Source organism: Salvelinus fontinalis, chromosome 31 (genome assembly GCF_029448725.1).
Source record: "Salvelinus fontinalis isolate EN_2023a chromosome 31, ASM2944872v1, whole genome shotgun sequence".
Lineage (NCBI taxonomy): Eukaryota > Metazoa > Chordata > Actinopteri > Salmoniformes > Salmonidae > Salvelinus > Salvelinus fontinalis.
Genome location: NC_074695.1, coordinates 49,109,914 through 49,133,626, shown reverse-complemented (window position 1 = coordinate 49,133,626; position 23,713 = coordinate 49,109,914). Strand labels below are relative to the sequence as shown.

Below are 23,713 nucleotides of genomic sequence, written 5' to 3'. Positions count from 1 at the left end.
AAATGAAATTCTGGGGGAAAAAGCCAACTCGGCTCCTTCATTTATTGAATCAGATGGCTCATTCATCACAAAGCCCACTGATATTGCAAACTACTTTAATGACTTTTTTATTGGCAAGATAAGCAAACTTAGGGATGACATGCCAGCAACAAAGGCTGACACTACACATCCAAGTATTTCGGACCAAATTTTGAAAGCCAAGAATTGTACTTTTGAATTCCGTAAAGTCAGTGTGGAAGAGGTGAAAACATTATTGTTGTCTATCAACAATGGCAAGCCACCAGGGTCTGACAATTTAGATGGAGAATTACTGAGGATAATAGCAGACGATATTGCCACTCCTATTTGCCACATCTTCAATTTAAGCCTACTATAGAGAGTGTGCCATCCAGGCCTGGAGGGAAGCTAAAGTCATTCCGCTACCCAAGAATAGTAAAGCCCCCTTTACTGGCTCAAATAGTCGACCAATCAGCCGATTACCAACCCTTAATAAACGTATTGAAAAACTTGTGTTCGACCAAATACAATACTATTTTACAGTAAACAAATTGACAACAGAATTTCAGCATGCTTATAGGGAAGGACACTCAACAAGCACAGCACTTACACAAATGACTGATGATTGGCTGAGAGAAATTGATGATGAAATTATTGTGGGGGCTGTCTTGTTAGACTTCAGTGCAGCTTTTGACATTATTGATCATAGTCTACTGCTGGAAAATCGCATGCGTTGTGGCTTTACACCCCCGGCTATAATGTGGATAAAGAGGTTACTTGTCTAACAGAACACAGAGGGTGTTCTTTAATGGAAGCCTATGAAATATAATCCAGTTAGAATCAGGAATTCCCCAGGGTAGCTATTTAGGCCACTTACTTTTTTCAATGTTTACTAACGACATGCCACTGACTTTGAGTAAAGTATATCATAGTTTTGATGTCTTTGCTATTATTCTACAATGTAAAAATAAATTAAATCCCTTGACAGAGTTGGTGTTCTAAAACTTTTGACCGGTAGTGTGTATATATATTTAGAAAATACATCTCGCTCTATTTTCTCCCACTGCCAGCCACTGGTCTTCCTCTCACCACCATTTGATGGTGAGTGCCAGATGCTTCACATTTATACATCCGGTGAAATATCTGTCTCATTGTTCTATCTACGGCATAGCTCTAGATGAGTAAACTGATGTTTTTCTGGTCTCTGATACCCAAAGTCAGTAAACTAGGTGTCACGCCCTGGCCTTAGTATTCTTTGTTTTCTTTATTATTTTAGTTAGGTCAGGGTGTGACATGGGTATTGATGTGGGTTTTTGTAGTGTCCAGGGTGATTGTAAGGTTTAGGGGGTTTATTTAGAGTAGTTGGGTTTATGTTTAGTGTAGTTGTCTAGGTGTGTCTATGGTTGAGTGTAGGTGTTTAGGAAAGTCTATGGTTGCCTGAATTGGGTCTCAATTAGAGACAGCTGGATATTGTTGTCTCTGATTGGGAGCCATATTTAAGGTAACCATAGGCTTTAGCTGTTTGTGGGGAATTGTCTATGTTGAACGTTTGTAGGCTGTGTGTGTGTGTGTGTGTGTGTGTGTGTGTGTGTGTGTGTGTGTGTGTGTGTGTGTGTGTGTGTGTGTGTGTGTGTGTGTGTGTGTGTGTGTGTGTGTGTGTGTGTGTGTGTGTGTGTGTGTGTGTGTGTGTGTGTGTGTGTGTGTGTGTGTGTGTGTGTGTGTGTGTGTGTGTGCGCACTACGTTTATAGCTTCACGGTCGTTTGCTGTTTTGTTAGTTTGTAAGTGTTTTGTTTCGTTTTGCCTTCTTCATAAATAAAAGAAGATGGCTTATTTTCCACATGCTGCGTTTTGGTCCGTCTCACTCCCACACGATTGTGACAGAATTCCCCACCAACATCGGATCAAGCAGCGTGTGCAACAACAACAGGACCCACCTACACTGGACTATTGGAATTGGGAGGAAATTCTGGACCGAGAAATAACAGGAGAATATAACCGCCCCAAAGCTGAGCTGGAGGCAGCGAAGGCAGAGAGGCGGAGATATGAGGAGGCAGCAAGGAGACGTGGCCGGTTTTATGACACCTCAGGCCAATTGTAAATCTTATGCAGCAGAGAACCCTCTCTTGCTTTTTAGTATCATGATTGGAATTTCTTTGTTACAGAGACATTCTGCCGCCCAAAAACTCTCCAAAGAGGGAACTTTGGAACAATATTTCTAGATAAGAATGTTAAGAATGGTCAGTGGGGATCTAAAGAAAAATCATGTCTTATTGCTTTTCATTTGGTGATGTTAATAAAAACTGTATGAACCGAATACTGTAACTTAGGGAGGAAATCCCCTTTGGATGTTAAGTTTCCATCCAATATGATTTTAATAGGAATATGAAGATCGTTGAAACTATTTTTGTTAAGCTAGGAATGTGATTTTAGTTTTATAACGGATCATAGTTTTCATGTCCCTTGCACATTAACCTAAACCACGTGCTGAATGAGGTCAGAAGAGCGTGTCAGTGTGATGGAGTGCCTAAAAGGACTTGCTAAGAATTAACACATGAGACTAGCAGACGTGAAGCGTACGCTAAACATTACAAATGGTTTAAACTCTAAGACCAGCAAACATGTAGCTGTGGCTACACGGCTGAAACAACCTTCCGGCTGAAACAACCTTCCGACGGGCTTGGTTCTGACCGAGATAGACGTCGAATGAAGGCATTCACCACTTAAATACATTTGTTACTTTCTTACCCAAGCGGGCGGTGGTTCATGTGCAAGGTATATGATTAATGTGAGAATAGTTATCGAATGTATCTGCGGTAAATGTCCCTTTCTCTAGCTCTCTCTTTCCCCACCCCCTCTCCATTGTGTAACAAGCCGTAATATCTTGTCAGCCACTCGGGACTTTTGTCTCATGCAAGTGTCTATGTGTTTCTGTGTTATTATTTAGTTAGTCAATAAATAATGAAACAATTTGTGTAGAACTGAATAATCAGAAAAGGCTGGGGTTCTTGCGGATTCAAGAAGTCTGCGACGTTCAGAATGAGACATATGAGGTAATGATTAATAAATTACTTATCGTACAGGAGGGGTCTGAGCACGCAGCCCTGTGTTGAGGATCAGTGTTGCGGATGTGTTATTACCTACCCTTACCACCTGTGGGCGGGCCGTTAGGAAATCCAGGATCCAGTTGCAGAGGGAGGTATTTAGTCCCAGGGTCCTTAGCTTATTGATGAGCTTTGAGGGCACTATGGTGTTGAATGCTGAGCTGTAGTCAATGAATAGGATTCTCACGTAGGTGTTCCTTTTGTCCAGGTGGGAAAGGGCAGTGTGGAGTGCAATAGAGATTGCATCATCTTTGGATCCGTTAGGGCGGTATGCACATTGGAGTGGGTCTAGAGTTTCTGGGATAATGGTATTGATGTGAGCCATGACCAGCCTTTCAAAGCACTTCATGGCTACAGACGTGAGTGCTACAGGTCGGTAGTCATTTAGGCAGGTTACCTTAGTTTTCTTGGGCACAGGCACTATGGTGGTCTGCTTAAAACATGTTGGTATTACAGACTCGGACAGGGAGAGGTTGAAAATGTCAGTGAAGACACTTGCCAATTGGTCAGTGTATGCTCGTAGTACAGGTTCTGGTAATCTGTTCTTTTGAGTTTTGAAGCTGAGTCTTGGCCTGACAAAGTGAAGTTAGTTATCCTGTATGAGCTTATTTGCCAAATACATTACGATGTTATAGGTGTCCAGCTTAACGGCATGTGGCAGCAGTATGTAGGAGGGAGGGTCCAATGTGTGAGAAATGTGCAGAAGGGCATGAGGCAAAGGAATATGTGGTATTGGGGAAAGTAGTGGAATGTGTTAATTGTAGGGGTGCCCATGGAGCTGAGGATCAGAAATGTCCCGTGCGAGAGAGGCAGGTTGAGGTTTCCAGGGTTAGAGTAGTGCAGAAGTTCTCATATGCTGAGACAGTGAAGAAAGTAGAGGCAGATGGGTTAAGGGGGAGGAGTGATGAGAGTAGTAGAGATTTACCAGTACAGAGGAATAGGCCAAAAAGTAAAATAAGTTTCAGTAAGATTGGATTTTTAGCATTTATAGCAATGGTTATCAATTGTACTACACGGATGGATCAGAACTCTCAGAAAATTGATGTTGTTGTGGCAGCGGCAGAGAGGTATTTGGGTGTGCGAGACTTGACATCCGAAGAGTTACAGGGTGTGTTAAGTGGTGATGTCCCATTCTTTAAGGATGATGGCATGAGGTAGGAATAAATACATTTAATTAGTGGAATAGGGCGGTGTTCATTTTATTGTATATAATTTTGAAATTAGTGAGCGTAGTGTTAGATGGTAGGGTATTTATTTAGTACATGTTTGTTTGTTTTTTAAGTTAAGTATAAGGGAGTTGTACTCCAGTCTAGTAGGTGGCGGTAATGCAACAAATTGGATGCCAACCGCAGTTAAACCTCATAGAAGAAGAAGCACGTCCCTCGTCAGCCATCTTCTCCGGCGCATCATTCATTTCCAATGAAAGCTGTGTTTGCCTTGCAGCATTGCGTTGCAGAGGCAGTTGCATTGCGTTCGGTGTGGTGCATACGTTGGATTTATCGAATGTATGTGTCAAACTGTATGCATTGAACTTTTGTTGCATACATATCCAGATGATGATGCTTACTATTTTGCGCAAAAACGCTGTCGGTGTGTTCGAAGCTGTCAATATATCATCAATACGTCCACTCCTATGTATAGAGTTTATCTCAAAAAACACTTTTGTTGCCATGAGCTCACAATGAGTCATTTTGAGGGAGATGTCCTGAATTTGGGATAAGTAGTGCCTAGACGAGCTACTCAACTTCCAGTTCTCTCATTTACTACACTACCCATATCACCTTGCGGTCCTTAACGGAAGTCCTTTCCTTTCCGCCGTTGCTGACTCCCTTCCTAAAATTACACAGGCGGGTGAGTTTATCAAAATCTATGTCCATCTACTGGTTTATAGTAGACAAAATATATCATGTTGACATAGATAATCACCGGCGCAAATTCAACATTCAGAAGTTATCGAATAGTATAGACACTGCACATTTTGAAATACCATGGTTTCGAACGGCTTGCATTCCATGTGCTAGCTAGCCTTCCTAATATTATAACGGGTTAGTGACTGTAGCTATGTCTCTACACTGTTGCCGACACGTGTTCGTTCTATAAACCATGCTTTAATTTAGCTTGTTTTTTATGACCGACGCTAAGGTTTTAGGATCACCCTGGAATTCATATCACTACCTGTTGGCTACTTTAACAATTACCAGACTAACAACGCAGCCAGCCCTCAAACAATGTTGGTTGCTGTAGCTAGAACACACCTGCTACTTCAATGCGATTGACTGTTGTAAAGGTCACGTCGAGGTGTCTGTTGACTGAAGTTAACCGTCAGCTACCTGTAGTATGCTATTGCGATAAAGGGATAATCTTAATGACATGCACCGTGCTAGCTGCCTTGTTTTCGAATGAGAGTTGTTGGCTTTTAGTTACTAGTCATGAAACTGTGACTAACGTTCCACAACCACTGATTGTGGGTGATTTAGATATGCAATGATTGTTTTTTTGCCAGTTGTGAAACACTGCCAACAATTAAGTTAACAAGTATCATTTTACCCCATTACAGGTCAGGTCACCATGGCAGCCCTCCGACCTCTTACCAAGCCGAAGATTGTCAAGAAGAGGGTTAAGAAGTTCATTCGCCATCAGTCTGACAGATATGTCAAGGTCGCGGTAAGAGCGTTTGCTACACTCATATCATCTAAAGATGATAGATCTTCCGTTGTGAATGTACAGTTGTGTAATTTGTGGCGTGAGCGGCGCTTTTCATACGGTACACATGCAGAGAGGCAAAGGACATTGATCTCCCTCGAGCAAAGTAGTCGGGAGGAACATTGATCATAATTGCTTTAGTAATAAGTAACATCTTTTTATTTGTCCCCCCCTCCAGAAAAGCTGGCGTAAGCCCAGGGGTATTGACAACAGAGTCCGCAGGCGGTTTAAGGGCCAGATGCTGATGCCCAACATCGGTTATGGCAGCAACAAGAAGACCAAGCACATGCTGCCCTCTGGCTTCAGGAAGTTCCTGGTGCACAACATCAAGGAGCTTGAGGTCCTCATGATGAGCAACAAGTACGTTTTGTTGGGTGCACAGTATTATTCCCTTTTGGGTCCATTTGACTTGTTGACTCAAACAAGTATCATTAGATACGCAGTAACATGCTTTAATATAGTTATCCTGGTCTTCTTTCTAAAGGTACTACATACAAAATGTGTAGGGCAAGTTGTTTAGAGTTTTCTTTTTGACCGGATTTTTTTTTTTTTTTTTCAGGGTTATCCACTAGGTTTGCTACAGGTATAACATCCTAGGAAATGTTTTATTGATACAAGCTGTCTCCAAACAATCTGTAGTTGTGTGTGTTTGGGGGGGGGGGGGGGTCGCCTAAGCCAGGGGAGGCGTAGCTCTAGGAATCCTAATAGCTCAAAGCCTATTATTTGACAGGGAATACTATTTGTAGCTAAGTAATTCAACACCTCACTTTGCTCAAGTTGGTCCTCTCCAGTGGACTCAGAAGTTGTATCTAAAAATGCGGACCTGTCAACCTGCACATATTTTGTGTACCATGCTTGAGTACTCTAGTATGAAAAACTACCTTAAAAATGCAAAGGGGGAAAAAAATAGGCTTCTAATTGGCACATTGTGGTTTTTGACTCAACCGTTTGACGTGGTAGCGGAGGCAGTCAGAGGACTTGGTCGAGGAGGACCACATCTCTAGCTCTCTCCCATGTAGTCGTAGTACTATCAAAGATGGTTGATAAATGGCTGTTGACTATTGGGGGAAAATTGTCAGTACTTGTCTTAAAGGGGTTGGCTCTTCCATAGACACCAATGCGATAGCAGCTGGTTCTGGTCTACTTAGTTAATTTACGTTAATTGAACCAGAAAAAACAGCTAGTGTGTTGTCTTGTTTCCTTTTCTGTATCTGGTCAAATTTTCCTCCCTTGAGCTGGATGGCAGCTCTCCACTTTGTCAGTTAATGCCACTCATGTGAGGAGGGTAGGAAAAAAATCGAGAACGAACTGTTTGTCAAGTGAACGATCACTATTTTGTAGTCAACTAAGGCTTCATTACAACGATGGTAGTTTGCTACAGCGTTTAGTCAACTAAGTGAGAACACTTGTCTGCACATGCTTTGATCTCCTCAACAGTAGTATGCATGCATGCATTGACAAGCAATGAAACGTGGGTCACTGCGTGGACGGGTACAGACCAGCTGTTCCGATGATACTGTCCTTCACAGAAAGTTACGTTAGACTGTTAAAAGATTAGTAGTTCTATGTTAAAAATGTCTTCATCTTTCCTCTTGATATAGATATATGCCAACAGTAGGCTTCTAATAATGTGATAGTCAGTTTACCAATAACAATGAATGGTAGCCCAGTAGACAAGACTAACTTGATAGATTAGGTTGTGGATGAAGATCTGAAACGAGCTCATATAGGCCTAGTTCAGTTGTTTCATATTCCAAATAGCCTACAGTAAGGTAGACCAGTGTTTCCCAAACTCTGTACTGGGGCCCCCCAGGTTGGGTAGGTGTAGGCCAGGAGGGTGTCAAGTCAACTTCCCCCTCAGGAAGTTGGAGCATTTTTGCCCTAGCACTACACAGCTGATTCAAATAACCAAAGCTTGATTATTAGTTGGTTATTTGAATCAGCTGTGCAGTGCTAGGGCATCATTTCTCCAACTTCCCGAGGAGGAAGTTGACTTGACACTCTCCGGACCTGAAGCGCAGACAATTACCATATACCCATGAACAATCTATAGTTTACCATTCCTACTGAGGCAGTCTTCTGCCAACTTATGTAATAGGCTATAAAAGGTCAATTTGCGTATGATTTGAGCAATGTGGGTGTCACATGTGCACATCGTGGGGTCCACTTCAGGGCTCTTGCAGTGCGACCATTTTACTTGTGTATGCGGTTAAAGACTTTTCTGTGCGACCTGGAATTTCCATTTAGGAGCACCAGTGCGCCTAGAAAAATTAAAGATCCACTATGCAATAATCGCTCCGCCATTTCCTGGTTACTAAAATTCTAATCGTTCGCCTTATTTCAGTTTGTGACAAAACATGCTAGTGTAGAGAATAATTTAACCATCTAAACTGCTGTTTGAAGCTGGTGTGAAAAAGTAAAAGCCGCAAAAACAACTTACTCGCGGGAAGCATAAAAATAGAGCACATTGAACTGCTACTTAGGCTTGCTTTCAATGAGAAAATCTTTTGAGTTTAAGATCTGTCCATGTGAATTTTGTCCGGTCGCCCAAAAATAGATATTGCAACTTTAAGGATTCTAGCTTTATAAAATGTTCATTGTGCTCAATTTTTTTTCTGTGCACCAGCATCTTTCAACTTGGGGGCACACATGCTTCATGTAAAATATAGTCGGCGTAGAGACCTGCATGGGCCAGGGGTGCGGCCGCCGCACTGAAGTGATATTCCCCAGAAAATGTCAAGGTTAGCAGGTCGGAAAATGGGTAAATTAGGGGCAGTTTAAGGGGAGCGTCAATAAATCCAATCCATGGAAGTGTGCTGTAGCGAACTGAGTCTTCCCCCAACCGGCAGTCGAACCCGGGTCCAGCAACTGTAAGCCAACACCTTAACCGTTACGCCTGTCCCCCCCCACCAAGCATTCACACACAACCAGACATTGATTGGAGACAGCTTGACAAATGTCTGAAATAATGCAGAGAAAAAACTAAGCTAGCAAGCTTGGTATTTAAGAAAAATAAAAAATTGCATATGAAAGAAATATGACATTAATGTCATGGAGTGTGTCCAAAAAGTCACATGAAGAGTATGAAATATGTACTCTCATCCTATGATGGACATACACGGGCCTTGGCCAAAACATTAATTGTAACCTAGATAGAATACCAGAATTTAAAGAGAAAATTGTCTTTGGTTGAAAATCCAAATGTTGTCCATACATAACTCAATCTAATTGGTACACAAACGCTTAAAGGTAGTCAGTGATGCGTGAAGTAAAAACCAACGTCAAGCCAATTTGAAGCGCAAGTATCTGCTGTTTTGATCACATAGCGATCACGATGTAACAGCGTGAAGGGGACCTGTGCTTATGCGCAGATACTCAGTCGGACTATGTGAGAGAGATATTTGCAGTGCTGCTCTTGGCTAATATAATGCTGAGTTTAACTGTATGCTAAACAGCAGGGTTTCCCAACTGGTGGACGTGGGTGGTTTTGTTTGGCCTTCCAAACTTTCTCAGCCAAATTTTTTAATATTTTTTTTCCTATATATTCATTGTTGGACATAAACTGTGGAAATCAGCTCCAAATGATTTTTTTGGGGGGGGGTTCAACTCAAGTACTCCCACGCATAATAGAGATTGCTTACTTACGCGTCCCTTTCGAACAATGCTGAGTTTAAGATGAGATACAATTTAATTGATCGCATACAAATGTAAACAAGGTTTGAAATGATTGTTTTATTCAAATATTTTTTTCTGTTTGGTCTTCTTGCGGTCAATTTGCTGTGTACAAATTATTCTATAAAGTTACTTACCCAGTCAGATATGGTGTGGTGGCAAGAGGAATTTAGTCAAATTGTTTTCCTTTCTTTTCCACCAAATGTTGGCATGCATGCTGGCGACATTACCATGGCTACTTTCAGTTGCAGATAGACATTCTAATGAATAGAGCTGACCTTATTCAACATGTCAGAGAGGCATGTTGGTCTACATAGCATATTTCAATCTGAACGTTCCATAATGTTCCTAATGAACATGCCCCAGGTTGTTACTGTAGCAATAGCTAGCCAATAAGGTAACATGACAGAACAAGGTGTAGCCTTAAACAGATGGCTAACGGGCAGTTCCGCAAGTAGCCTAGTTTCAGAACGGCCCGCGATATGCTTTTTGAATGTAAAATGCAACCTGCCAATGCAAGATAGAAAGGGGGAAAAGGGGGTTCAACACATAACAACACAGACTTACACATCGAGTAAAACAAACATACAGTCAATAATATAGTAGAAAAATATGTCTTTATACAATGTGAGCAAATGAGGTGAGAAGGGAGGTAAAGGCAATAAATAGGCCATAGTGGCGAAGTAAATACAATATAGCAATTAAAACACTGGAATGGTAGATTTGACAGTAGATAAGTGTGCAAAGTAGAAATACTGGGGTGCAAAATAAATAAATACAGTAGGGGAAGCGGGTAGTTGTTTGGGCTATTTATAGATGGGCTATGTGCAGTGATCTGTGAGCTGCTCTGACAGCTGGTGCTTAAAGCTAGTGAGGGAGATATGAGTCTCCAGCTTCAGAGATTTTTGTAGTTCGTTCCAGTCAATGGCAGCAGAGAACTGGAAGGAGAGGCCGCCAAAAGAGGAATTGGCTTTGGGGGTGACGAGTAAGATATACTTGCTGGAACGCGTGCTACGAGTGGGTGCAGCTATGGTGACCAGCGAGCAGAGATAAGGCGGGACTTTACCTAGCAGGGTCTTGTAGATGACCTGGAGCCAGTGGGTTTGGCGACGAGTATGAAGCGATGGCCAGCCAACGAGAGCATACAGGTCGCAGTGGTGGGTAGTATATGGGCCTTTGGTGACAAAACGGATGGCACTGTGATAGACTGCATCCAATTTGTTGAGTAGAGTGTTGGAGGCTATTTTGTAAATGACATCGCTGAAGTCGAGGATCGGTAGGATGGTCCGTTTTACGAGGGTATGTTTGGCAGCATGGGTGAAGGGTGCTTTGTTGCGAAATAGGAAGCCGATTCTAGATTTTACTTTGGATTGGAGATGTTTTATGTGAGTCTGGAAGGAGAGTTTACTATAGAATAACTATCTTCAAAGTAATGACTCGGGACGTCGGGTTTGATATGAAAGCTTCTTTTAGTAATAATTCTTGATCACGTTACATTTAACAACTTTAGATTCTACAGAGCAATGCCAGTAAGATGCTAGCGCAAAGGAGCCATCAATCACCTGTTAATTGCACTTAACTAGCGCGTTCACTCTCTACTTCCTGTCGCAAGGCATTCTGGAACTTGCAGTCAAAAGCGTAATTCAATACTAACCAATACAGTTACATATGTAAATAACTGTAAAGAAATATCTTTAGATACAGCTCAATGAATTAACTTAAACATTAACTCTGTAACACATTAAAGTTACAACATTTAAAGTCTAACCAGACAATTAGGTATTTGTAGTTGTCCACATTCTAAGTCAGAACCGTCCAGAGTAGTGATGCTGGACGGGCAGGCAGGTGCGGGCAGCGATCGGTTGAAGAGCATGCATTTAGTTTTACTTGTATTTAAGAGCAGTTGGAGGCCACGGAAGGAGAGTTGTATGGCATTGAAGCTCGTCAGGAGGGTTGTTAACCTCTCCAGGGTATGTGGGACGGTAGCGTCTCCCCTCGTCAACAGCCAGTGAAACTGCAGGGCGCCAAATTCAAAACAACAGAAATCCCATAATTAAAATTCCTCAAACATACATGTATTTTACACCATTTTAAAGATACACTTGTTGTAAATCCAGCCACAGTGTCCGATTTCAAATAAGCTTTACGACGAAAGTGAACCAAACGATTGTTAGGTGACTGCCTATTCACAGAAAAACCCAGCCATTTTTCCGGAGTCACAAAAAGCAGAAATATAGATACAATTAATCACTAACCTTTGATCTTCATCAGATGACACTCATAGAACTTCATGTTACACAATACATGTATGTTTTGTTCGGTAAAGTTCATATTGATATCCAAAAATCTGAGTTTACATTGGTGCGTTATGTTCAGTAGTTCCAAAACATCCGGTGATTTTTGCAGAGCCACATCAATTTACAGAAATAGTCATCATAAATGTTGATGAAAATACTAGTGTTACACATTGAATTTTAGATCCACTTCTCCTTAATGCAACCGCTGTTTCAGATTTCAAAAGGCTTTACGGAAAAAGCAAACCATGCAATTATCTGAGTACGGCGCTCAGACGACAAATCAACCCAAAGAGATATCCGCCATGTTGGAGTCAACATAAGTCAGAAATAGCATTATAAATATTCACTTACCTTTGATGATCTTCATCAGAATGCACTCCCAGAAATCCCAGTTCCACAATAAATGTTTGTTTTGTTCGATAATGTCAATCATTTATGTCCAGATTCCTCCTTGTTTTTCGTGCGTTCAGTACACAATCTAAACTCACGACGTGCGTGCAAGTCCAGCAGAAAGTACGGACAAAAAGTTCCGTTACAGTCCGTAGAAACATGTCAAACGATGTATAGAATCAATCTTTAGGATGTTTTTAACATGAATCTTCAATAATGTTCCAACCGGAGAATTCATTTGTCTTCAGAAATGCGATGGAACGCAGCTAACTCTCACATGAACGCGCATGGTCAGCTTGTGGCACTCTGGGAGAGACCTTACTCAATCCCCTCTCATTTGGCTCCCCTTCACAGTAGAAGCATCAAACAAGGTTCTGTAGACTGTTGACATCTAGTGGAAGCCTTAGGAAGTGCAACATGACCCCTTTTCCACTATCTTGGATAAGCAAAGAGTTGAAAACCTACAAACCTCAGATTTCCCACTTCCTGGTTGGATTCTTTTTTCCGGTTTTTGCCTGCCATATGAGTTCTGTTGTACTCACAGACATCATTCAAACAGTTTTAAAAACTTCAGAGTGTGTTCTATCCTAATAATATGCATATCCTCGGATCTGGGCCTGAGTAGCAGGCAGTTTACTCTGGGCACGCTTTTCATCTGGACGTAAAAATACTGCCCCCTACCCCAAAGAAGTTAAGATGGTGGGGAAGGCATTTTTAAAGAATAACCAGGCATCCTCTACTGACAGGATGAGGTCAATATCCTTCCAGGATACCTGGGCCAGGTCGTTTAGAAAGGCCTGCTCGCTGAAGTGTTTCAGGGATCGTTTGATAGTGATGAGTGGAGGTCGTTTGACCGCTGACCCATTACGGATGCAGGCAATGAGGCAGTGATCGCTGAGATCTTGGTTGAAAACAGCAGAGGTGTATTTGGAGGGCAAGTTGGTTAGGATGATATCTATGAGGGTGCCGGTGTTAACAGCTTTGGGGTTGTACCTGGTAGGTTCATTGATAATTTGTGTGCGATTGAGGGCATCAAGCTTAGATTGTAGGATGGCCGGGTGTTAAGCATGTTCCAGTTTAGGTCACCTAGCAGCATGAGCTCTGAAGATAGATGGGGGGCAATCAGTTCACATATGGTATCCAGAGCAGAGCTGGGGGCAGAGGGTGGTCTATAGCAGGCTGCAACGGTGAGAGAATTGTTTTTAGAGGTGGAATTTTAAAAGTAGAAGTTCAAATTGTTTAGGTACCGACCTGGCTAGTAGGACAGAACTCTGCAGGCTATCTTTGCAGTAGATTGCAACACTGCACCCGTTTGGCCGTTCTATCTTGTCTGAAAATGTTGTAGTTGGGGATGGAGATTTCAGAGTTATTGGTGGTCTTCCTAAGCCAGGATTCAGACACGGCTAGGACATCCGGGTTGGCAGAGTGTGCTAAAGCAGTGAATAAAACAAACTTAGGCAGGGGGCTTCTATTGTTAACATGCATGAAGCCGAGGCTATTACGGTTACAGAAGTCATCAAAAGAGAGCGCCTGGGGAATAGGAGTGAAGCTAGGCACTGCAGGGCCTGGATTCACCTCTATATCGCCAGAGTAGGATAAGGGTACGGCTAAAAGCTATGAGAATTGGACGTCTAGGACGTCCGGAACAGAGAGTAAAAAGAGCAGGTTTCTGGGGGCGATAAAATAGCTTCAAGGTATAGTGTACAGACAAAGGTATGGTAGGATGTGAATACAGTGGAGGTAAACCTAGGCATTGAGTGATGATGAAAGAGATGTTGTCTCTAGAAACATAATTGAAACCAGGTGATGTCATTGTATGTGTGGGTGGTGGAACTGAAAGGTTGGATAAGGTATAATGAGCAGGGCTAGAGGCTCTACAGTGAACACTAACCAGAACAGCAATGGACAAGGCATATTGACATTAAGGAGAGGCATGCTTAGCCAAGTGATCATAAGGGTCCAGTGAGTAGTGAGGTTGGTTTGGGTCACGGCGATTCAGACATTATGTGTACGTATTATTATTATTATACGTATTATGGGTCATATCTTTTGAACTGTAAGGGCTAGAATCAAGTTGCTTTTTTTGATGAAAATACCTACTTGGCTACAGAACCTGGCTATGAAATACACTTGGTATAGAAGGAGGGTTGGAAGACTACAAATTTAAAGACAGTTCTATACTGTTTTACTATTAAATGCAATGCTGCTGTTTTAAATTTCGTCAAGCAGCTTGTGTTACTTAACCAGGCAAAACATAGCTAACTAGATGGCTGGTGGTGACTGGTTAGTTACAGGGAAAGCAAGAGAGACGCCTGCGAGATGTGTATAATCAGAGCAGAGCTGGTCTGCCTGTGCCCACAATCATCATTTGCTCCACCACAGCTCAACAGTTCATGTAGGCTGTGTGCCACGTGTGGTTCATGTAGGCTGTGTGCCAGGTATGGCGCATCTTTCCCACTGCTTAACAGAACTGCGCTGTTAATATTATTTGTTCTTATCGCTCTCAATCGTTCCAAAAACTCTTGTCCACTCCATTTAGTAGTTAGATTTTGGCCACAGAGAGAATTGTCTCGTTTTTTTTTTGTCTATTTGGTCAGTTATAGTCTCGTTAATTGCCACTGAAAAATAGGCGTTTGACAAATAATTTAGTAACTATTTCTGTTGACAATTTATCCTGCTCTCGCCTCCGTAGGACCCATGCTGCTGAGATCGCCCACAACGTGTCTTCCAAGAACAGGAAGCTGATTGTGGAGAGAGCAGCCCAGCTGGCCATCAAGATCACCAACCCCAATGCCAGACTCCGCAGCGAGGAGAACGAGTGATCCAGACATTATTTCCCAATAAAACATATGTTTAAATGTGTATGGTCTCCTGACAAATAATTTTTTCTGGTCTAAGACTTTGCTTTAGCTAGACTGTTCAAATTCTCTACCCTTTTCCCCATATTCCTGACACCAATCCTCCCTTTAAAGTGGTGAGTAAACATGTGGGCGAAGGGTTGGGAATTGGTCTGGTTTAGCATGACTGGTTTAGACAGTTCTGAGATTTCTTTGAGAACCATTGAAAGTGTGAAGTTCCGAGTGCACCTTTGTGAGAAGGGTTATGAAATACATCCTTGGGTTAGCTTAAAGTTTTTGTTCAAGAAGTTAACTTTTTTTCAGACCAAATCCTATATATAGTCCTACCTGTTAGACAGCCCTATAGAGCAGACAGGGTTGTATCGGAGAAAAAAAAATACCATTTTATTTAGAATATTTCAATATCACAAGCTAGGCTTCTCTAATTTGTGACAGATTTTCATGTGAATATTCTACAATCAGCGTAAATACAATATTTATGCTGATTGCGTTTCCATCAAATTGACTTGAGGATGAAAGTCTGTGCGTGATGCCATAGTGCACATAAAAATGACTTCCGGTTGAATTCCCATGTACCGAATAAAAAAATACTAGTTAAATGGGTTTCCATTGCATTTTCAACTCCGATGGTTTTGTCAGAAATGTTGCGTTATATATTCGTCTCTGATCTTGCCACATGCGCTCTAGCCAACAGCTCGCAGATACGGTGCGGGTATAGCCTGCCTACGAGATGACATTATGGACAAAAGAGCAAGCTTATTTTAATTCGTCAAACTGTAGCCAAGCATTATTGGGAAGGAGCATTAAGTTCACCACCTTGCACGTTACCCAAACCGATGAAGTTCCTGATTTATTTCATCTGTAGCCTAATAAAATGCATGCTTTCCCAAGTCATAGTGGGGGGACCGCATGTCAAGTTTGCTACAAAGTGTGGGTTGTTATAGCAGTATTTCCACTGCCATTTCTCCCATAGGTAATTTTACAGGTCCCTGTCTTGTGTGTTTTGTTGACATTTGGCAAGTTCATGACAAACTTTCTGTTTCAATCAGGCCTGCCCTGACTTTATTTTTATCCGTCATGTATTTTACGCGCATTAAGATTAGACGGAAACCTGGTTACTGGAGACCTGTGATCTGTGTGCAACACAAGGGACGTTTTAGACCTGTGTGACGTGTCTCGACTGAAACTATTGGATAGCAATGACTCTACTTAGCACTGACTCTACTGACTACTCTCGTCCCAAGTGCATCAGTGTTTGTTGTGATAACAGCCTTGTGGCACTTCAGCCGGATGTGCAGTCATCCTTGCCAACACTCTGTAGTGATCCTTAGCCCCATTCTGACAATTTAAGATTTAGTAAAGCAATGGAAACTTGTATGAAAGATGTTTTCAACTTCCGATTGATATGCTCCCAACAGGGATTTATTATCAAGCTCGAAGTAGTTGAATCCCCTTTGAGATCTTTGAAGATCTTGAAGGAACTTAATAAAAATATATGTCTGGGACATTAATCCAACTACTACTCGATTATCATGAGTGCAATATGAGTCTGAAGACCAGAACCAGATGCTTTCAAAGCAAGATATATCTTGATTTAATTTGCAAATATGTTGTAATTTAACACTTTACTTAGTTTTGAGGATTATTCAGAAATATCGATGAAACCAAAGCGGTTTGGTTTTCTTCCACACAAATGACTTTCATTTCTTCTCTGCTTATGACAATTGGGCCTCATAAATGAAAGTAATTTAATTCAGACAACCGCATAGCGTTTTGGTTGGAATTACAGACATGAACATGTTTAGATGCCTTTGCCAATCATGCACATTCATGCTGCAATGCTATGTTTTGGCATGAATAAATAGCCAGTGTCTACCGCCAGCCACCTGGGATGAAAGTTTCCATTACGTTCTGGCAGGCTGTGCCATCTCTGCAGTATTTAGCTCCTATCCTTCTGTTCATGTAAAATACTCTGTCAGTGATGAAAATCACAAACAATATAACATGCATAACATTTACCTTACCTGAAATGTTTTTGTTTGCAAGCAGTTTTAATTTCACATTGTGTGTGTGTTACGAGAGAAGCAGACACTGGTGGGTTTATAAATATGCATAGATTTACGAATATGTATATATGATCTTTCGTAGGATCAGTTTTTTTTCTCCCTATTCTCCATCTCATTTGTAGGCTTATTCAGACACACCTGAGGATGTTGGAACTCCTCCAGTTAGGGTGGGGATTGTGAAGAGACCGCAGGACAGAGCTAGAAGAAACCGTTTGAGTAAAGAGAGCGATCGAAAGGAGAAAGCAAGATTTTTTTTTCAACTTTCAGTGACTAGAGAGTGAATATGGCAGACAGAGTAATATGTAGAAAGGGACGCATGGCCAACCCAAAGCTCATCACCCTGGCCTTCTCTCAGACAAAGTCCATGAGGAAAGGAGGGGGAAAGAGGAGGATGTTCTCCTTTTCACTCCGTTGTCGGCTCGGGATCATCAGAGGGAGGACCAAAGGTAATGCTTACGCAACAATGTTTATGAATACTTATGATGGCAGAGCACACATTGTTTATTTTTGTTCATAAAGGCCAAACTGACTAGTTAATTGGGGTTTTATACTGCTACTGTATTGTATCTACTGCTGCAGGCTCCAGCCTGAGTTGTGTGAACGCTGAAGTGCCTCCAATAGGAACCAGATGGCAATAACATAATAAAAACCTTTGAGTTACTTTTTTTATAAGGGATTTGCATTATCTTCGGTGAACATTTATTTCTTAGTTTAGACCATTTTAAATAAGAATCTATACCTAGAACAATACCTAGAGTTTATCTTCTCGTCTATTTTGTTTTGTCAAAATCAATTAATGGAGTCATATTTTACCTTTAGTTTACGTTTGAGCTACCTTGCAGGTGAACATCGTACTATGATTATGAATTATGACTGAGTCATGTTCACCACCACTGAGCCTGTCTTGTAGCCTAAGTCATTTCGTGATTGGTGTGTTGACTCAAGTTTCTGTCATCCCTGCTGCATTCATTTGGTAGATTTATTCGCAACTAGAGCTGATAGCCATGAATTGGCAGTATGATCAGCTGCATGTTAGAAAATGTGCCCTGCTACCTTTTGGTTGGAGAATAGCTCATAGTTGAGCTTTTACTGTACTTCCAACGTATGTGAGAGCTTATTCTTTTAGAGGAAAGTGAAAATGTCATATCTTATTTAACATGTATTACAATGGTCTTTTAGAACTATCACTAATTGGAAGTGTAAGACAATAGCACTGTTTTATATACATTTAAACAGTCAAGTATCTGTTGAATCTAGAATCGATTGCATATTGCTTTCTAGCAGAATGTGTCTAATTTTTGTGTGTAATTGATTCTCTAGTCTAAACCCAGCATTTATTCTACTTTACAGAACTACACTGAGTGGGTGTGCTTCTACTACTATACATAATTGGGTGGTAGATAGCCTAGTGGTTAGAGCGTTGGACTAGTAACTGAAAGGTTGCAAGATCGAATCCCTGAGCCGACAAGGTAAAAACCTGTCGTTCTGCCCCTGAACAAGACAGTTAACCCACCGTTCCTAGGCCGTCATTGAAAATAAGAATTTGCTCTTAACTGACTTGCCTAGTTAAATAAAGGTAAAATAATGACCCTAATTGTGTGGTTTTTTATAAGACCAACAAACAGCTCTGCGTCTTCTGTTCCTCTTTATTCTGTAAGAAATTCATTTGTTTCGCTCTGAAACACCTGAGTGAATGGGCTATTAAGGACGGAACTCTACGCAAATTGTCTATGCCAAAGAGTATTGGGTCCACTGGAAAGAGACTGCTAATTAGGAGACATGCTACATTGGCGAGAAATACTTTTACAGTGGAGAGAGCGCTTTGTTTGTAGTTGTTTGAGGTGTCTCTGGTCAGGGGAAATGCTACAGAGACTCAATAAATCTATGCTTCGGGATCAAGGGTGTACTTGTACCGCACGTATAGTTTACGAGCTTTAATTTGTAGTTGAGCTCATCCTCACCGTCTGTGTGGACTTTGAAGCTATTGTGTGGGCTCTAGTTCATATTTTTTGTCTGTTTAGAGCTTTAGTGTATTCTTTGATGTCATTTCCCTACTCTCAGACCTGACTATGACAGAAGTTCCTTTGTGTGGGATTTTCAGGCCTTATAGGGGGAAAGAATGGAGGGAGGGTGAGTCAGGAAGTGGCAAGCATGTGAGGGTGACAAATGGACAGACAGGTGGGGGGCTCAGTCAGTCAGCGGTCGTTTTAACTCCTCTGTAAGTGTGTGTCTGGGTAGAAGACAGCCAGCGCAGTGGCAGTGGGGGAAAGAGCCCTCTCACCCAGAGAAGGGAACATGAGATGTTCAACACACCACAGATTGAAAGCGAGAAACCATATTGTTGGTTTATATCCATTGCAGCCATTGTCTCATATAAAGGACAGAATTCTCTGGTCAGAAGTTAAATAAATAAGTCTCTTTTGGCTTTGTAGCGGCATGCATGTAGTTATTGGTAGGGGTGCTCCGTGGTGTAAAGTACTGAAGTAAAATGTATTTAAAGTACTACTTAAGCCATTTTTTGGGGTATCTGTACTTTGACAACTTTACCTCTACCTTCCTAAAGAAAATATTGACTTTTTAGTCCCATACCTTTCCCTGACACCAAAAAGTACTCGTTACATTTAGAATACTCAGGCATGCCAGAATTATGGTCAGATTCATGCACCTATCAATATAACGCGTTGTCATCCCTACTGCCTCTGATCTTGCGGACTCACAAAGCACACATACTGCGTTTGGAAATGGTCTGAGATTTTTAAAATATACAAACAAAAAAGGAAATTGTGCCATCTGGTTTCTTAATATAAGGAATTTTGATGTACAGTATTTACTTTTTTTCAAGTATGACAATTGAGTACTTTTTCCACCACTGTACTTAAGTACATTTAAAACCAGACACCTTTAGACTTTTACTCAAGTAGTATTTTACTGGGTGATTTTCACTTTTACTTTCACATTTCCCATTAAGACATGTTTACTTTGAATCAAGTTTGACAATTGAGTACCTTTTCCACCACTGGGGATGCTCTTGTATAAGCAGATAATAATCATTGTGATGAGCCTATGGAATGGGATGTGGAATTTAAGGCATGTGAGGGGAAAAGCGGCAAGCATTAGTTAGCCAGTGTATGTGTGTGGGTAGGATGACTATGGTGGGCACAGTAAGATGGGCACTACTTATGTGTCGACTAGTGTGGAAAATGTGTAACTGCTTATGGCTGCTCTTGTATGAGCTCAAAGTGACAGTGGATGTGGGGGTAACGTTAATTGTGTGCTTGACTGCACTGAGTGTGTGCGTGTGTGAGAGACAGGGTGTGTGTGCAGGGGGTGTGACCGTGTCATGTGTGGGGAGAGCGTTTGACTGCTTCATCACACCCCTCTGGCATAGAGAGGGAGGGAGAGCGACCTTCTCCGACACACTCACTGAGGCTGTGTGTAATGGTTGCTGTGTGTGTGTGAGCTGGTATGTGAACGAGGGGTATGATTATTCCTATGGAATAGGAAGAGCAACCATGAATACCTCAAAAGGATCCTCAGAATGGTGGGAGGAAAAGGAGAGATGGCTATTCCTTTAGATGCTTTGATCATTTGGTGTCCCTGCTTTCGGGTTTGTTGTGGGAATTACTTATTTTAGCAATATATATATTCTTTTTTTTTTTTACCAAGTTTAAACAGTTAAAGGACATAGAAATAGACATCTATGGAACAGGATTTTTCATGCAATAAGTGAAGTCAAGATATGCTTCAAGTAGAACATAGATATGAAGAGAAGAAAATAGCTTTTTGTCCTGCTTGTTAGCGAGGGAGACTGGGTCACGGAGGACAACGTATTCCCAGGGGCACCTCGCTGGGTCTGCTGGCCACTTACAACAGAACAGCTACTTTCCTCTCAGGTCGGATGTTTTGACAGGACTGCAGCCATGCTTTGTGGTCTGAGGAGAGAGGCGAAGAACAGCAGCATCGGTAAATCTGCCTGACATTCACTGATTGTGATGATGAATGAATGACTGTCACAGCCGTCAGAGGCTATCTAGTGTGCACTGTATGTCGTATGGTTTGTAGTGCTACACCCTAGTATTGCAATAGTAAGGGGCTTAGGACTATCATTAGCACCTGTAACAGTATTTAGTTCTGAACGTGAAGAGTGTAGTGAAGTATTTCTACCTGTGATTCAATGTCTTCAGCATGGTGGTAACACACATCCCACTGGGCACACTGGTTGAATCAACATTCAATTAAATTACGTTGAACCAACCTGGAATAGATGTTGAATTGGCATCTATGCCCAATGAGGTAGCTTGTCACATAGTTAGACTTTGTCATTAGAGGTTATTTAGTCAGCTGGAAATGTTACACTTTTTTTTCCTATATTTGTACACATTCAGATGAATTCAGATTTGTTAAATGACAGCTTTGTCAAGCACCATTTTACTCACAGTATATCTATTAATTCGCTATTAAGGCACAGACAGTAGACCTAATGCCATTTAATTAGGGCCAGACAGTACTGAATACAAGGCTGCAGTCTGAAATTGGAGCAGATATGACAAACTGCAAACTGGGTCTAGTGAAGCCCAGTATATAAATAATGTTTTACCTCTGAAAATAGCACTGTGATTTCATAGCTATTGTCAGAGGCCCTCACATTTAACCTACATTCTGATTGGTTCTAAAGGGGATAGCATACGGTGCCCTGAATTAGATTAAGTTAATTGACTCGCCAGAAATTAATAGGGGTGACTATTTTTCTGGCACATTACTTTGCACACCACTCTAAGTAATGTTGTAAGTACTGTCCTGTTTGCAGATCTTAAGTGTATCGTTTTTGCAGTCCCGTACTTGATTCTTTAGCTACCACAGTAGATGAGTATTCCCTCTGCCAAAACAACATGCTCCTACTAGGAGGTTCGTGCCCTGCCATACCCAGTTATGATGTTGTTCAGTTCAAGGGTGCTTTTTGTTTTGGCTGCTGAATTAAGCCAATTCATGAAGTAATGTATTTGGCCCATGATTGGCCCGTCAGGATCACTAATGATTTTTTTCTTGTATGGTAAAGTTGCATTCAGTCACATGGGGCGTATGGGGCCTTTGTAACCCAGAGCAAACGTTGCCTTTTGACTACAATGATGGCTGCTTGGACTGTCAGGCCCCTCATGAAGCTTTGGGACCACGCACGCTGCTGCCTGTCACAGTGTGTCTTTGGTGATTCAGACTGTGTGTGTGTGTATGTGCGTGCGTGGCCGCCGTGCACTTCTGCCCTAAGGTTGTTGAACAGGATATTTGTGCAAGGAAGTGTACATTATCGTTGTATGCATATTCCTGCATGCCCTTGAGTTTTCTTTTTGTCAACTCTCATTAAGTTTCCTTTTTATATTATGTCTGCATATTTTCCACAGTTAAGATGTGGCTTATCAGCCTCCATGATTCTATGATATGGAGACATTCCTTCTGCTCGTCTCTTTCCTTCAAATGCACTGATCTGAAAATGTAGGAAAGGTGAAAGACCAGTACCAACTAACTGTTTTCACCCGTTCTTTTACATCTGTGCAAATGAAAGAAAGGTGACTAAGCTATTTTAGGCTATTGAGATACACTCCATGTTATTTTGTCTTTGGGCAAATTAGTCCTTTTTGACCAAAGGCTGGCCCCATTTGAATATTGATGATGTGAATTTAGTTAAGGGTCATGTGATATTATGCACGAGGGATGATTAGTTGCGATACAAAAGTGGATGAATGTTTAATTGAGTGTAGACAACACAGAACAGAAATATCACCTACACACATCATCATGACAATCCCGCCTAAAGCTGATTAACAGGATGTCACGAGGCTAAATTAGCACTTTGTTTTTCATCACCAATAGTGTTACATGTAACATTGTACTGTATAGCTCAGCAAGTGAGTGGAAAAGCTGAGCTGCGTTCAATCAATAGTAAGAGTAGTGCTTATGTCAGAATATTTGGAGCATACAGTGTATGAAGTCTACCTGTCAGTGCAGCAGCCGAAATAGATGGACCTCTCATAGGCACTAGCTTTCCTCAAATGTTTTTTTTTAAACAACTTTGGCCTAGCTTTTCCCTTAAGTGTGTAATATGATGTTTAAGTCATTTGGTTGACAAGTTCATCCTCGGTGGACAGAAAGGCTGACATGCCCATGCTGTATCCAGATTCAAATGGCAAGGCAGGGGCAGGGTCACTGCAAATCTGGGCCCGGTGCTGTGTCAGAAATGGCTCCCACTGTCAAAAGAGAAACCCAGAGGAACAGAGGACATTTCCTGGTTTCCTCTGTAGCAGCTGACTGTATTCTCCACATGCCTGAACAGTCCTTGAACCACAGCATGTTCCCTCAAGAGCATTTCCCAGCTCTAATGTATACTGTATGCATCATCTTGGTGCAGACATCATGTTTCACTGCGGGTAGAAGATGCCCGTGGACACATCGCACAATCAGCTCCTCCAAATCTAAATCTTAACCATTAGGGTGAACAAGGCAACATTATCTTCGTCTATTGGGACAAGTTCATACTACTCACACTAAAACTAGCTGTCTTGATCTCTTTACCCCTCCCGCTGTTACCATGGAAACAGCAGCATGACCTTGCGGGTCTCTGAGATTGACCCGCCAG

At 41.6% G+C, this 23,713-nt stretch overlaps 2 protein-coding genes across 6 annotated transcripts in view; both read left to right on the top strand.

Moving 5' to 3' along the window:
- Positions 1-4,846: 4,846 nt before the first annotated feature.
- Positions 4,847-15,023, top strand: LOC129830460 (60S ribosomal protein L32-like). 2 transcript variants are annotated; one of them, XM_055893047.1, is made up of 4 exons: positions 4,847-4,950; positions 5,657-5,763; positions 5,981-6,162; positions 14,854-15,023. In XM_055893047.1, exons 2-4 carry the CDS (start codon positions 5,668-5,670, stop codon positions 14,981-14,983), a joined length of 408 nt encoding a protein of 135 aa, XP_055749022.1. In that variant the 5' UTR covers positions 4,847-4,950; positions 5,657-5,667; the 3' UTR covers positions 14,984-15,023. The 2 variants fall into 2 exon arrangements, with proteins under 2 accessions (XP_055749022.1, XP_055749023.1); XM_055893048.1 differs by having other exon boundaries at positions 4,860-4,946.
- A 1,971-nt stretch (positions 15,024-16,994) lies between these two features.
- Positions 16,995-23,713, top strand: part of LOC129830458 (glutamate receptor-interacting protein 2-like) — a 54,483-nt gene continuing 47,764 nt past the window's right edge. For 2 of the 4 annotated variants that reach the window (XM_055893044.1, XM_055893043.1), the window contains exon 1: positions 16,998-17,531. In XM_055893044.1, coding sequence (XP_055749019.1) covers positions 17,369-17,531 — 163 coding nt within the window. In that variant the 5' untranslated portion in view covers positions 16,998-17,368. Of the gene's footprint in view, positions 17,532-20,451; positions 21,049-23,713 lie in introns of those variants that run through there. The other 2 variants (XM_055893046.1, XM_055893045.1) reach the window with 2 other exon arrangements.

What these genes read in the sequence shown, in the direction of transcription:
- LOC129830460 (XM_055893047.1), top strand. Translation starts at nt 5,668, where the DNA reads ATGGCAGCCCTCCGACCTCTTACCAAGCCGAAGATTGTCAAGAAGAGG. An exon ending in ACAGATATGTCAAGGTCGCG is followed by an intron (nt 5,764 to 5,980) that starts GTAAGAGCGTTT and finishes CCCCCCCTCCAG; the next exon opens with AAAAGCTGGCGTAAGCCCAG. An exon ending in GTCCTCATGATGAGCAACAA is followed by an intron (nt 6,163 to 14,853) that starts GTACGTTTTGTT and finishes TCGCCTCCGTAG; the next exon opens with GACCCATGCTGCTGAGATCG.